The 16585-nt window shown below is 35.1% G+C and overlaps 1 protein-coding gene across 1 annotated transcript; it reads right to left on the bottom strand.

Moving 5' to 3' along the window:
• Positions 1 to 13977: 13977 nt before the first annotated feature.
• Positions 13978 to 16329, bottom strand: LOC107491384 (polygalacturonase 1 beta-like protein 3). Its single transcript, XM_016112237.3, has 2 exons — positions 16078 to 16329; positions 13978 to 15966 (listed from the first exon to the last, which is right to left on the bottom strand). The coding sequence occupies exons 1-2, from the start codon at positions 16126 to 16128 to the stop codon at positions 14158 to 14160; spliced, it is 1860 nt and encodes a 619-aa protein (XP_015967723.1). The 5' UTR covers positions 16129 to 16329; the 3' UTR covers positions 13978 to 14157.
• Positions 16330 to 16585: the final 256 nt, after the last annotated feature.

Here is a 16585-nt window from a genome sequence, read left to right as displayed (position 1 = left end):
TTATTTGAAAATTAAAAAGGTATGTATTAATTTAATATTTAATATATTCAAAACATGAAAATAAGAGTTTGAAATATCAATTCGAAATGCTCATACCAAAATTTAGAGGAAGGTATAAAATAAATGGTAATAACAAGTACAATATATTATTATATCAATCATGTTAGATAAATATTAAAATTAATTATTAGGATAAAATACACAATAAAATATAAAATACACATTAAAAATAAATTAAATTATCAAATATATATAATAATTAATTTTAGTGTATAAATAGTATTTTTAATATTATAAATGTTTAAATCACCAAATTGTTAGACACGTGTATAATAAACAATTAGAAAATACTAGGGCAATATTTTTAGTAGAAAATAAAATTGAGCGTTACTTGTTACTTGTTGGTGTTGATTCAAATATAAAATAAATTATCAAAAAATATTAATCACATAATATTTTGTAAACAATTTAGTAGTCCTACTATAGAATAATTTTTTTAAAAAATTATGAAAGCAATATCTGTCATAATTATGATTCTGAAAATCGGATCAAATTGATTAGTTTAGATGGAATAATCGAAAATTAATTACTAAACTTATTTAATTTATTAGATAGAAATCAGTGGGTAATGAACCAATTAAAAAATTAAAAAAATCAGTCAAAAAATCAGTTAACGAGTCAAACTTGTTACAACTTTTTAGTAGTTAATTAGTTTAAAATGATTCTAACTCAATTCTAATTGAACTTTGGTTGAATTTTTAAATTTTTTAATATATCTAACTCTACTAGTTTAATTTATCTATTTGGTTTTTAAAATTTTTGTCACAATACATATATAAAAGATAAATATAATTTATTAGAGAATTAGTTTTTTTTATCAAATAATTAGTCACTAAGATAATAAATAAACAAAAATAAAAAAGCAATATTAACTAATTATTAACTAAAAACTAAAAAGAATTAAGTCTCAACCTTTTTTCTAAATAAATATTTCCACTCTCATCACTTGACCCCACAATCACCTCACCAACTCCGATCCATACGCTCTTGCAAACATGCGCACTACATCAATAACGATTCCTTGCCCTTTACTACACACACATTCAGTTTCAGACTCCTCAAATGAGAGTAGTCACTGACACAAACACACCCAAGTGAGAAAGACATTATATTGTTGCACAATGCAAGGGGCATCATGGCGTATTACCTTAGCTTGGTAGTAGTGTACTGTGCATGCAATCAGCACCATCCCATCATCAGAAAGAATAACAACCTTGGAATTCTTCGCTTTTCTTGCAAACTATATATTATTAGTAAAGCTACTTTCTCCCATAACGGGTTCCCTTTAATAACATTCGTGTCTCCACTGCCTTACATATTCCCTTGTCACGCACTTTATGATCAATGCCCACCTTCACGTCTTTTTATGTTGGAAAAACAACATGGGCGTGACCAAGACGATGAACATATAATCATTGAGGAATTTTTACCATATATATTATTTAGAGTAAAATACATATTTAAACCAAATAGAGCAAAAAATTACACAATTCACCCAAAAAGAAAAATGTTACACGGATCTTTCAATAGGACCTTTTTATATAAATCAAATGAGCTCAATTCGACATATCCATTCCAATACTAATTCGAATAAGGTCAATTCGAATTACTAGAGAAATATGCAAATCGAATCTAACCAATTCAATTTATGCATGCATGAAATGTCCTATTAAATTGAATCACATTGATTCGAATTATGCATGCAACTGACGTGCCTAGTAATTTGAAACAACATGTTTCGATTTACACCTTGTATTGTCCTTATATAATTCGAATAAGATAAATTCGATTTACTGTGACGCCAACGTATATAAATATGATGTGAACGTGAATTACTGCCATGAGAATGAAACATAATGACTAGTGAGGATAGTTTTTTAGTGTTGGTGCACTATAGAATGTCGATTAAGAAAAAAACACGCTTTGGAATTAAGTTTACTGATAAGGATCTCTTCAGTATTTTTTTGAAACCTACAACGAGCTTTGCTGAGTTCCTGAATTCTATAATCCAAAAATTGGGGTTGCAAGGCGTGAAACAAGTTGAGAAGTTATTCTATCGAATTCCGATTTCAGTTTTGTGAATAATATGAAATACGATTCGTTTGTCATAGAAAGTGACGAGGAATTGGAGGTTCTGTTCCATTGTCGTCGAAAGTTTCTCGAGGTCAGGACCCCTGAGCTATTGGTTCCAGCTCAAGAGGTTCGAATCGGAATTCCCAAGCTCCAACAACAGCAGCCTGTTCTAGTTCGAGGCCTGTTGGTACCTCTTCATTCGTGCCTGTGATTACACCTGAGGCAATGGTGGTAGCCTCCCCGTCCTTCGTAGCTGATCTAAACCGCAGTGGTGACGGAGAAGTTGGTATTACTGATACGGCGCCGGTTTCGTTACAGGATGGGCCTCCCCGTCCTTCGCACCTGAGGCCTGATGTCGAATTATATAAGGACAATACGAGGTGTAAATCAAAACAGGTTGTTTCGAATTACTAGGCACGTCAGTTGCATGCATAATTCGAATCAATGTGATTCGATTTAATAGGACAATACATGCATACATAAATGGAATTGGTTAGATTCGATTTACATATTTCTCTAGTAAATCGAATTGACTTGATTTGAATTAATGTTGGAATGGATAATTCGAATAGGGCTCATTCGATTTATATAAAAACATCCTAATGAGAGATCCATATAACTTTTTTTTCTTTGGGTGAATTGTGTAATTTTGGGCTCCATTTGATTTAAATATGCATTTTACGCTATTATTTACATCATCACCACATATACTAGTGGCTGGTATGTGCTTAATTAATTACTATTATTCCAGATTTTATAAATATTAATTATATAATTTTTAAATTTTATATATCATATAGAATAAGTTATCATTTTTACCCAAAGTTATATACGCTGACAAAATTATCTACGAAAATAATAAAATTGAAATGGTATATATAAAAGATGGATTTCTTATGATAAAATTCTCTAAGTACTAAAAAACACTCAAAATCTTCAAATTATATTTTTTCCAACCCTAATTAACTTCACTCCTTATTTCTCTCAATCCCTAATGTAAGTACAAACAATACAAATTTATTTTTCCTAATGTCACAGATAAAATAAAGTTAAAGACTAATCAAAACTAATCTAACTACAATACATTCCTCATGAAAGACTTCAATAATCCAATCGCCTTCTCCTCATGGAAGATCATCACTGACTATTGCCACCGTTGAAAATACTACAACATTTTCAGTAGATAGCGGCGGTTCTGGAGCCATATTACCGCCGTTAAACATTTTGTGGTGGCTAAGTAACCGCTCCAAAATAAGTCGCAGGTAAACAGTTAGCAACGATTTTTATTAACCGCTGCAAAATCAGCATTCAATTTTGCAGCGGTTATATCTGTTGCTATAATTGGAAACTTAAATGCCTTTCACTTTAGCGTCGGTTTGTAACCGCTGCAAAATAAACATAATTAAAAAAGATATTTTTTCCGTTTTTTATTATTTTATGTCAATATTAATATGCTTGTTTCCTTTATTTCGTTTTTTTATTAGTTTAATTTAATAGAAATTAAGAAATTTTAATCAAATTAAAAAATAAAATGTTATAAGGAAAAGATATATATATATATATATAACAAAATTGTCACAAGCTCATCATTCTTTATAAACTAAAATTAGGTCATGTCAGAAAAATAAACATTAAACACTAAAACAAATTAAATTCTATAGTATCTATTTCAGTTTACTCAAACTCATTATTTTTGTTGCATGTTATGATTGTCAGAAAAAGATGACCTTACGCGTGATAAAGTCGGTGTACTCCCCAAAGAATCCAGCTCTACAACAACGTCCAGTGACAAATTGTCTCATTACTGTTGGATTAGATATCTCAAAAGATTCTCCATTATTTGTCTTTTCGCCTTCTCTTCTATTGCCTCAAGTTTTAACTCTGCAATCATTCTCTGATACTCTTCAATTTGCATACCAAAGTCCAACTATTGTGAAGTAGCACTACCAAAAAGTTGGGTGGGATATGGTCCAACACCTAAACCACGAACTAGTTCTGGGTGCTCCTTAACAAAAACTTATGCAAGCGAATTGTTTTGTGAAAGCTGCTTTGAAGATTCATCTTGACTCTCAATATTCGTAATTACTTCCTACAAATATACCAGAATTGGGGTTATAATAGTTTTAAGTTTAGCATGATGAATACAAAAAGAGAAGTAAAAAATTTTAAAACATTACTTACATTAAAAACACGCGCATCGTCATGGATATCCGAGCCATTCTTTTTTTATGAACCGTGGTCGATAACTCTCATCTACTAATGCGCTTTCTTTGTAGTTGCTCCTATAACATTAATATCGACACAATCATGTAAATAACAACTCTATATTTAGAAAAATGATGCAAAATCTGAAACACAATAATTATTTATTACCTCTTCGTCTTTTCGTCTTGCCAATATTTTGGAACTCCCAGTATGTGTGTAAACTTGCTTCAAACGATTTAAAACATTTTGTTTACACTTTTTCTATCAACAATGAAATAAATACAAATGAGAATGGGATGAATTAATAAAATATAAAGAGTCTTTTACGTAGCCATATATGGTTTAGGGGAAAGAAATACAAAATACTATTTGTTACCTTTGTTTCTTCCTTCAAGCAATATTCAAGAAACCATTTCCAGTAATTTGCATCTATTCTTGATGAGTGACGCTTAACATTTTTCTCAAGAGTCTTTATTTCATTGTAAAACTTATGATACAAGTTGTGTCTTGTATCCTTTCAGTTCTTTCCTATCCTTTGCAAAATTTTTCACTTTATTTTTTCTCTGGCGTCGTCCTCATATTAAAAGACCCGCTACAATTATTTTTCATTGTCAGTAACCAAAATCAATGAACAGACATAAGACTATGCTAATGTGAAGAATATCAATAACTAAAAATAAAATCTACTTTAAAATTAAAAAATATAACAATATAAGAATCTAGAAAGCATTATTACAAATAAGATAGAAAGTCTAATTTAAACATGTTAAACATAAAATATGAAAATTTTACTAGCAATACAAAATATTCATTGCAAAGTTTTTACCCAAAAAAAAATTGATAACTAAATTGCCTTAACATATCAAAACTAAAAAGATTACCTTAACCATGTTGTATGCATATTCCTTAGTAGCCTTGTTCACTGTCTTCCAACTCTTTTTACAAATGGAAAACTGGGAAGCACACAAACTCCCAAAAAAATCACTTAATAATCCAGCCGCCTGACCAACCGGTTGCAACTCTTTATTAAACAGAAGTATGATCGTGCTATTTGGAGGAAATGCTATAGCCTCCTTGATGCTCAGACTCGTCCCTTTTGTCATGCCGTTCTCTAAGAAATAAAAAATATTGCAAGATAATCGTTACACAAAAGGGAAGTAGAATTAAAGAATTTTAAAAATCAATATTAACAATAATAGGGGAAAAAAATTTACCAATAACAGTAACATTCCAATGATCTGTATCTTTGCGTTTGTTGTCGTAGTTCTGACCTTCGGCTTCTTGGAAATCAAACAAGTTGTCAATGTGGTCATCAAACAACTCAATAGAGGTGGGGAGGTATTACGATACCTAAACAGAAAAGTTCATACATAGTATTCAAAGAAATATAATTTAACTAGGAGCTTGTTAAGGAAGGATAAAATAAAAGCGATAAATCGTCATCACACACGTGTGTCAATATACAGAAACAAAAGACACACACACACGCACACACACACACACATATATATATAGGATTCAAAAGGAGATACATAGGCAAATACTAGTCTCGACCTGCGAATAAAAGGCCGACTAGAAAGTATTACAACCTAGAAGTATAACCAAATACAACCCTGTTTCTCCAAAAGGAAACCTCTAAGAGGGATATACAAATGCATATACAAAAGTGGAGAAATAAACATTACTAAGCACAAAATACAAAATAGGAAAGGAGTCTTCGCTATCCAAGAGAATCCAGCACGCTTAGCAAGGTGCATCACGTCCTGTATTTGAAAAACAAAAAAGTCCGCAACGGGTAAGAACCCAAAGGTTCCCAGTAAGGTAACAGTTCCAAAAAGAGATGATGTAAAAATTGCATGAACCATCTAGACAATCCTAAACTCCAATCAGACAAGATTCAAGCTTAGAATTTTGTCAATACAAACAGGGTAAACACACTAAGTTTTCATCTATATCAGTGGTCTATATTCTTAGTTCTCCTCCACACATCTCAGCATTTTACTCTTTTCAACATCATAGCCAATCAATATCTGGTTCATCAATTTATTCATCAGTAGCAAACACAAGTAATAGGGTGTAAACACAATCAAGAGCAATTATAACATATATAGCAATTAGCAATTAAACAGAGATATTCACTTAGACAAACTAAACACAAGATGCACACTCAAGAAATTGCACAAAGATGCACATGATGCATGCTTGTCCTACTAGCCATGAGCTCACGCGTCAGTTATGTTGCCAAACCCGACTCGAGTAAGCGAGATTAACCAAATGTCCTTACTCGTAGGTTCCATAAAAGCAAGCGAGATTTACCACCATGCTTGCCAATCACATTAGTCCACGAGTAAGCGTGATTAACTAACCGTCCTTACCGGGCACCTCAAACAAGCGGGATTAACCATCGTCCTTGTTCGGAACAAATATCAATTAATGCACAAGCAAAATTCACCACCGTCCTTGCCATTTCAGATCTTAATCAGTTATCATTTTTATTCAATAGGTTCATTAACCACAAGCTTTCATCAATTATCATTAACTTTGATCCTTCAATCCACAATCTCATTCAATATGTCAATTTAATCCATTCAATATGCTCACACTCATTCAGAGCCTAAAAACTAGCTATTGAACCTTATTCAGGGGTTACAAGGATTTACAAGCTTGTCAGAAAAGCTAACTAGTAAAAAATAGAGACTTTTTGTGAAAATAGAACCTATGCGTACGCATCACCCCTCATATGTACGTACAACTTGAAGATCTCCCTTGGCGTGCGTTCGCACACCGTCGTGCTAACACACAAGTCTTTACACTGGTTCTGACTAGTGCGTGCACACAACCCTGTGCGTGTGCACACAGGCCTAAATTATGGTTTTTCTGCAACATCTCAGATTTCAGTTTAAATTATCAATTTTTAATTGTTCATAACTTCCTCTACAAAATTTTTCTTTCCTTAATTCTTAAACCATTTTAAATCTCTCGTCATTATCTTTAATTTAAGACAAGTTCCATTAAATTCCGAACTCTGAATGCAAAGTTATAGCCGGTCGAAATTAGTCAAAAATCTATTTTTATCAAAAATCTGCATGATGTTATCCAATTTACCTCATTCTAACCCATCACAAACCACTTCTAAACACCATCAATACTCATTTATCAATATTCAATCACCTGCTAACCAATCAAGCCTAATCAACCCAATTTCAACTCATATAGCATAAATCATCAAAATATAAATTCATAACAATAACCACAACTCATCAATTATCTATCCAAACTTATTATTTCAATCACAATTCACAACATGACACTTACACCACTTACCGTAACTTACCAAATAGGGGATACTTCACCCTATCACGGCCCTCCGACCCAATTTTCATATCAAAATCTCAATAGGCAATCAATTACAACATCTATTCAATCACAATTATATTCAAACTCAATTATACTGATTTTGCATATTCACAATCTTTCTCAATAATTAATCAATCATTAACCAACCAATTCTATTCAAACCTATCCTAAGGCATTTAACCTAGGCTTTCACATAACTTTACATAATGCCTACCTGGAACCAAAACCCGTACCTTATCGACGGGAGTTTTTCCAACACTTGAATTTTTTTTCCAACCAGACTCAAGACTCAACCGACTCCTCCAAGCCTCCACCAATTGTTTCGCAACCACACCATATACTCCAACTGCACCAATTCAACCAAACAACCCAAGCTAATCCATGTAATCTAATCACATACAAATTTCATAATGTTCATACTAGGTTCTTAACCCAAATTTCGGAAAAACAAAGGAAAAAATTTTTCTTACCTTATTTCACGTAATCTCAGGTCAAAACCTCGCTAGAACTCAAAATTGAGCTTTTCCTAAACATCAAAATCACAAAAATATCAACACTATATACCCAAAACTCGAATTTAGAAGAGAAATGAAAAATGGGGCAATAATTTTGAAATTTCTTACCACAATAGTTAGATAGAATCGAAGAACATGACAAGGTGGTCGCGCGGCTACAAACAAATCTTTGATCGGAGGTACACATTGAAAGTTACATGGACTTGAAAATTTGAATGAATAGTGGCTTAGGGTTTTTGTTCTTCCTCTCTTCTCTCTATATGTGCCTCTCTTTCAAATGATGGGTATGTGTGCTGAATTATTGCTAAGTGAGAGGGGATTTGTGCCTTGGGTTTGGGCTTTGGGCCAACATAGGCCCATTTTGTGATTTTTGGTCTTTTGGTCCTATCTTGGGACAAAACCTTTAAAATAAGTGTCCTGGTTTCTATTCTAAACCTTTCTCTCATCATGTTTATAGTTTTAGTTTATTTATTATGTAACTGAATTTTACACCTCTAGGTCGTAATCTTCATCCTCTGAAGGTAATAGCCACTTCATCATGATACCGAGTCTCTGTACATTCTGTGGGAGTTTGAGGGTCATCACTTCAACTTGACGGCGCCAGCCATCTATCATTGCGTGGTGCATGAAATGGTTCATTAATACGGGATGCTGGAGCACTATTAGTTAAGGACGAAAATGCATGAGCTCTATCACGTGGTTGCTGACGTGACATCTGAGCTCCTCTAGAAATTGTTCTAACCTTATTAAGGTAAGATGAAATCATTAAGTATGATATTGAACAAAAAGAATTGATTTAGAATAATAATTGAATTGATAGTTTAGAATTAATTCAGAAATTCTTAACGTCGTCCATACTCTATCCAAATTATCTATAGTCACCCCTTGCCACTCTCCCTTCTCATCGCACCGTCACCCCTCACCGTGTCATCACCCTCAATGCGTTGTTCTCTCTGTTCGTGGCATTTTTTTTTCCATTTTGAAGGTGCGTTTGTTCTCTTTTTTGCAACTCTATCGTCGTGTCCATTTTTTTCTCCGCTGTCGCGTCTCCCACCTCATCCACTGCTCTGTGCTCTGGCTTGCTGTCGTGTCCCCCCACTACGTCATTTCTAAAGAAGTCGTTGTCCTGCCATTTAGAATTTTTGTATAAAGGCTTGCTATTTTTGTATAGGATAGATACTTGTAGCTCTATTCTTATGGAAATTAATGATCAGTCAAAACTATTAAAAAGATGGGGAATGGGATCCCTGCAGGGAATGAGTCCCTGTAAGAAATAGAGATGGAGGACAATATTCTCCCATGATGGAGAATGGGAGCGGGGATGGGGAGAAAGAAGAGATCTCCCACCCCCGCCCTGCCCCGTTGTCATCCCTACTTCAACCAAGCTAAATTTGTAATAACTCTCAACAATTTATATACACTATTTTAATAATCGTAAACAGTTAAAGTCTTAAACGATTTACTGATGTATCCTGCTCCAAGATAAATCATGATGACTTCTTATAATTAACTATAAAAACATCAACGTTGCTATCTGCAATGACTGAAAAATAAAATTGAGACAAAATCGTAATCATTTTTGGTTTAAGGTATTTGTTTAATTGATGTGTGAGCATCTTGTACCTATTTTTCCTTAGTTTTTTAGTCGTTTTTAGTTAGAATTTATTAAGTTTATATTATCTGTAGTCACCCCTCGCCACTCTCCTTTTTCACTGCACTGTCACCCCTTACCGTGCCATCACCCTCACTGCGTATTTCTCTCTGTTTGCGGCATTTTTTTCCTTTTTGAGGGTGTGTTTGTTCTCCTTTTCGCAACTTTATCGTTGTTTTCATTCTTTTCTCCGCTGTCGCGTCTCTCACCTCGTCCACTGCTCTGTGCTCTGGCTTGTTGTCGTGTCCTCCCACTGCGTCATTTCGAAAGAAGTCGTTGTCTTTCCATTTAATCTTTTTTGTATAAAGGCTTGCTATTTTTTTATAGGATGGATACTTATAACTCTATTCTTATGAAAATTAATGATCAGTCAAAACTATTAAAGAGATGGGGAATGGGGCCCCCGCAGGGAATGAGTCCCTGTAAGAAATAGAGATAGAAGACAATATTCTCCCATGATGGAGAACGGGAGCTGGGATGGGGAGCAAGAAGACATCTCCCGCCCCCACCCTGCCCCATTGTCATCCCTACTTCAACCAAGCTAAATTTTTAATAACTCTCAATGATTTATATACACTATTTTAATAATCATAAATAGTTGAAGTCTTAAATGATTTACTGATGTATCTTGCTCCAAGATAAATCGTGATGAATTCTTACAATTAACTATAAAAACATCAACGTTGCTATCTGCAATGATTGAAAAATAAAATTGAGACAAAATCGTAATCGTTTTTGCTTTAAGATATTTGTTTAATTGATGTGTGAGCATCTTGTACCTATTTTTCCTTAGACTTTTTAGTCATTTTTAGTTAGAATTTATTAAGTTTTATATTATTTTAATACAAAAATCCTCTTTGGATGCTACTTTGAGTGTTTTAGTGTTTTTATTTATTTCAGGTGAGATTCAGAGTAATTTAGCAGAGATTTGTGGGAGAAGATTTGAGGCTACCTCTTTGGGTGCTAAACGCCCAGAGCAAGCCTTGCAAAATAGGAAGCTTTCTGCCTCTTTGGGCGCTAAACGCCCAACTGGCGTTTAGTACCAGGCAATCCGAATTGAAGCCTCATCAATGAAGTATCTTCGAGTAGATTTAGCTTTTATTAGTTATCTTTTATTTTATCTTTATAATTTTTATTTACAAACAATATCTTTTAGTTTTAGAATTTATTATTTTATTTTATTTTCAAATAAAAAATTAGGTTAGATATAAAAGAGAAAATATTCACCCTTTCGGGGGATCTTCTCTCTTGCGCACTTTCACACTTTTCAGAACTCTTGTTTTCTCTGTAAGTTATGAGCCACTAAACCTCATTGGTTAAGGTTAGGAGTTCTGTTTATTTCTATGGATTAAGACTATTGCTTTTCTATTTTAATTAATGTATTGATTTAGTTTCAAGGATTACTTTCGTTCTTCATTTTATGAATCTGGGTGGAACAAAAGTATGACCCTTATTCTATATGCGTTCTTCTGATCCTTAGAAAAGGTCTCTCACCTGAACAATAGCTTGAAAGTAAAATCCTTCTAAATTGTTAATTACTTGAACTAATCAGGATACGTGACATATACCTCTTAGCTTTGGGTGATTATGGTTTTTGTGGCCATAAACTAGATGTGAACTTAACCCTCTAATCGGGATCAAGTGACCAAGACATTGGCGATTGATGAAGGTTAGAGGAGACTAAATCACTAAGACATTACGATTTAGTTACTCACAGTTTGCCATAAAATGAATCTTGCATAATTAAAATAGTTGGTAAAAAAACTTAATCCAAAAAAGTAAACATTTTCGATACCTTAACTGTTTTTTCTTATTGATTTCTTACCAATTCTCTTATTTGCTTTCTTTACTCTTGAATTAATGTTTAAGGCTTTCCAAACCCACAAAACCAACTTTTTTGCCTGCCTAACTAAACCAATCAGTCGACCATTGTTGCTCAACCCATCAGTCCTCATAGAATCGACCCTCACTCATCTAAAGTATTATTTGGATGACTTAGTGCACTTACCGGTTCAGTTGTGGATATTCTCAAAATTTGCACCATTAATATTATTATGACCTCGATCTATTTTCATATGATTTATCCTAAAATTTAAAAATATATAAATTAGAGATAAATTTAAAGTTTGGAATGAAATTTTATAGAAATATGAGATTGTATACTCAATCAAATTTGAAAAAGCCTGTCTAATTTAGTGCAATTTGTTTGGTTGTATATCACGTTTGGTGTGTTTTATTTCTATTTTTTTTACTATTTTCGTGTTGTTTCATCCTTGTTTTATTAAAGGGATAAGTATTGTTTTGATCCCTAAGCTTTGGGGTCAAAACCGAAATCATCTTTAACCTTTTTTTGTTCAAAATGATCCTTAACGTTCTATTTAGTATTATTAAATTCATTCTTTTAAAAACAATAATTTTTTAAAAGATAAAAATACCCTCGCTACACTAGCTTTCACCCTGCAATCATCACCACTGCCTTCCTTTTCATAGTCACTACCACAACTACTTTAAAAAAAATTTTAATTCAATAACATTAAATTCTTCAAATCTAGCAACAAAAACAATAGGTTCAGATTTAAAAAAATAATAAAAAGAATGAAAAACATCATCAATCCAACGGTGATTGCAATGGCTTCCAGCAGCTTTGAGAGTGAACTCTAACGCTGCAAGAAGGACACAATGAAGGCAGATTCATGGCAAAGCATGAAGAAGGTGGTTGCAGCAGCAACGACGTAGGAGGGGAGCAGGGATTAGTTTGGCGACAACCTCCTTCAGCCGCGACGAAAATCACTGCAAGAGCATCTCTGTTGTTGCCATCTCCTCGCGATCTTCAGCCTCCTTTCACATTCTATTTCATCTCTCTTTCTCTCTCTCCCCTTCTCTCTCGACTTGAGTTCATTCTCATCGTTCAATCAAAATCCATGTAAGATCTTTTTCGATTTCAAAATCCTTTCCTTTAAACCAAACATCCTCCTCTACCCTCATCTCCAAAATTATTTTCTTTATCATTATCTTCTTCTTCCTTGTCACTCATTCACATCTCCTCCATCTTATAAGCAAGCATGGAAAGAAGATCTGAAAATTATCGCAGTCACAACGATTGACATTCCTTTTTACACTGCTGTTGTTGTTCAAGGAGGTCGTCGTCGGGGTAGAGGTTGCCATCGAGGTAGAGGTCACTAATGTAAAGAGATGCGGTGGAGATGAAAAAAGTGTGTGTGAGTGAGAAGAATAAGAAGAAAAAAAGAAAGTGCGTGTGTGTGAGTGAGAAAAAGAATATATGACCGTGGAAATGAAAAAGATAGGATTTGGGATTAAAGAGGTAAGAGAGTAGGTGTTAGTGAAAGAGGGATAAAATGGTGAAAAAGATGATTTTAATATCAAATGAAGTGTTGAAGACCATTTTAAATTAAAAATAAAATTAGAGACGAATTTAATTTTGATCATAACTCTTAAAGACTAAAACAACACTTATTCTTTTTATTAATTATAGGGAGTGTTAGGTAAACAATGACCATCTTGAATAACATGAACAACCACCAATCAAATAAAAATATACTACACCTCCAAATTAACTATCTAAATCTTAATATTAAAATAATCATCCGTACACCTAGTAAAATAAATATCCAATATATCTATTATTTACATTATTTAGTATTTTCATTATCTACCTATACTTTTCCATTAATTATATACTTTTGTTGATCTACGTGTTCTGCATTAAAGGCGTGTGTTGAGACTTTGGTCTTGAATAAAAAAAATTGAAAAGAAAAGAAAGGAAAGCCTATTTGCTTAAGTGACAGTGGAAGTGTAGTAAATATAAAAGAAAAAATAATGCTCATAGTAAGAATCTTGCAGACACCATCGAAGTTAAAGAAGAGTTTTCAATTTAACCCCGATTTTTGATGGGTTAACCACATCTTTCTCAACAAGTTAAAGGCCAAAATCAATTAAGATGTAACGAACTCCATATTATATAACACAGCGCAACTAGAACACTAGAAGTTCATCAATAGAAGAAAAAAAACATGTCATGAGCCATGGCCATCGAAACGAAACCTCTTGAACACCCCACAACAGACACTGCGCAGCTGAGAAACTGAATTATTAGCATTACGATTTTTAAAATTCCAAAAAATTACATATTAACCGCATAGGAAATCTCAATAATTTGCATGGCAATACAATCTCATTAGCTCCCAGAATAATAATATAGTACTAACTCTAAACAAAAAGAAAGAAACCAAAGTAGAGATTCTCTTGTCTCTTCTTCTTCCATGCATCTTTTGTTCCTCAAGAAGTGGTCCACGTCACATCGTTCTGGAATATCCAGTGGCACACCTCAATCTTTCCAGGGGTAGACCCCAGAGCCAAGAAGGCCCCATGATCAGGGCCCCACGCTGACGTGTCAAGGTGACAGATGGCAACACCATGATTGATCTTCTCTTTCGTTGCCACGTCAAGTATATCTGCTTCATAAACCCTCACCTTTGGAACAGAGTGGCAATAATACAGCAGGTAAGGGTACAGGCTCTGATGGCATGACACAGATTTTGTCACATCTCCACCGTTGATTGGGTAGACCGTCCCAATCATCACGCTCGTGCCGGAACCATTCACGCCCTCCGTGGTCCGCAAGATCACGCTGTTACCCAGCATTGACGTGGCAAACTCTATCATCCCCTCTGCGGACGCGACGCACCGTTTCGTTTCCCCTCGGCTCGGAGCTCTCTCGCACTCCTCCATTGCGCGCGTGATTACACGATCCGTTGCAGAGCCCTCCCGCGCGTGGAACATTTCCCTCACATCAACAACCTTGGAGGAAGAAAACGGTAACTTTGACGAAACGGACAAGGGCAAAAAGGACCTTTCAGGCATTTTATCCCTAATATCAGGCATAGGTACAACGTTTCCTTCTCTGATCATCGATTCTCTGAAAAATTTACCGGGCTCGACCCACCTATTTACAATTTTGCCACTGGTGGCGCTGAAATTGCGATACTCCGAAAACGACGCGCCCTGCTTGTTGTAACCCTTGAACGCGCGTCCCAACCCGTAAGACCTGAACCCGAATTGGGTCCGACCCGAAGACCCTTTCCCGTAACTAATAAATGTGTCATTTCCAACGTTGAAGGATTGGCCATAGTTCGCGAACGTCGCACCGCCGGAGTTTGATTTCCCGGCGTAGCTCTGGAACGTATTTTCGCCGACATTCGCCCGGTTCCGGTAACTGGTGAACATGTCCGTGCCGGAGATGGAACCGGTGGCGTAGTTCTTGAAGCTATTCTTAGGGTTATTCCCGGAGAAGCTATAAGACCTGAACGAGTCATTTGTGCCGCCGGATCCTAACTCGCTGTAACTCGTGAACTCTGATTGAAGAATGTTGGAGCTCACAGCGTAGTTATCGAACTCGCTGGTTCCGCTGCGAACTCTTTTACCGTAGCTCGTGAAAGTTTCGGTTCCTGAATTCGTTTCGTTACCATAGCTCGAGAACGAAAGCTTGTGGCTCTTGCCGCTGGAATCGTAGGTGGTGAACCTGAGGTCGGGAACGTTGACGAGCTTGTCGTAGTTGCGGAACTCGCCGGAGCTCGCAGTGGCGCCGGAGCCGTAGGAGGCGAAATCGGTGTTGGCGACATTGCCGTTCTCAGAGTAAGAGGTGAACGCGCCACCGTGTCGCGTGGATCCGGCGCTGTAGCGGCGGAACGAGTCGGTGTTGGCGTTGATGTTGTTGGAGTAGTTCTTGAACGAGTCGAGACCACCGTTTTGGGAGGAGCCGTAGTTGCTGAAACGCTTGTTTGAGTAAATGGCGAAGTTGGCGCCGTTTTGGGCCGAGACGTCGTCGTTTTGTTGCGTTTCGAAGGAGCATAAAAGTTTTGGTGCGGAGCAGAGAGAAGTGAAAGGTTGTTTATTGAGTGTGGCCAAGTGTTTTGGTGTGAGAGGTGAAGCCTTTGAGAGAAGGAAGTTTGGAATTGGAAGGTTGGTTGTGACGTGGGTGTTCCAATAGCGTATGAGAGAAGCTTTGGGAGTGAATGGATTAATCTTTGCTTCAACGTTGGAAAAATATTGGTAACGTTGTTTGCTTGCTTGAGAAGTATTACTAACCTGCATTAATTTTAAAGACCTCGTGTTAAAGGAGGCATATGCACATATGCAATACAATGTATTATGTATAGTAGAAATAAAAAAAAAAAGAAGAATAGTTGAGGTTCTTACATGGAAAGAAGAGAGTGACAAGAGCAGGAAGATGAACTGACTGATACTCATTTTGAGTTGGTTGTGTTGTGTTGTGTGTTAATGTCCCCGACGGAGAGCGTAAGATATAGAATAGAAGAGAGAAAAAGTGGAGAAGGGAGGGCACTCAAACACCTGAGTGGACATGCTTTGCTTTACTCTGGAGTCTGGACAAATATCATCAATGACTAGGAACGTTCTTTTTACCTTTAAAAAAACTTCATGGTGATACCTTATGTGAATATATGTGTATATTTGCTAAAAGTATCTTGGTTTTCATTATTAGTGTGAGCATGACAAGTGAGGAGAAGTGGACGGCAAGTCTTTTGAAGTGTTATTAGATTCAAAAATCACACGTGTATACCAAAATTAGGTATAATATATTAGATATATGTATTATTTAATTTATTTTTAATATATATTTAATATTTTAATATTTTTTATATTAGTAATTAATTTTTAAAAGAATTGTATAATATTATTATTTATT

This window comes from Arachis duranensis, chromosome 5, assembly GCF_000817695.3.
Source record: "Arachis duranensis cultivar V14167 chromosome 5, aradu.V14167.gnm2.J7QH, whole genome shotgun sequence".
NCBI classification, from domain to species: Eukaryota; Viridiplantae; Streptophyta; class Magnoliopsida; order Fabales; family Fabaceae; genus Arachis; species Arachis duranensis.
Note: the sequence above shows the minus strand (reverse complement) of the source record. Positions and strands in the feature narration are given on the sequence as shown.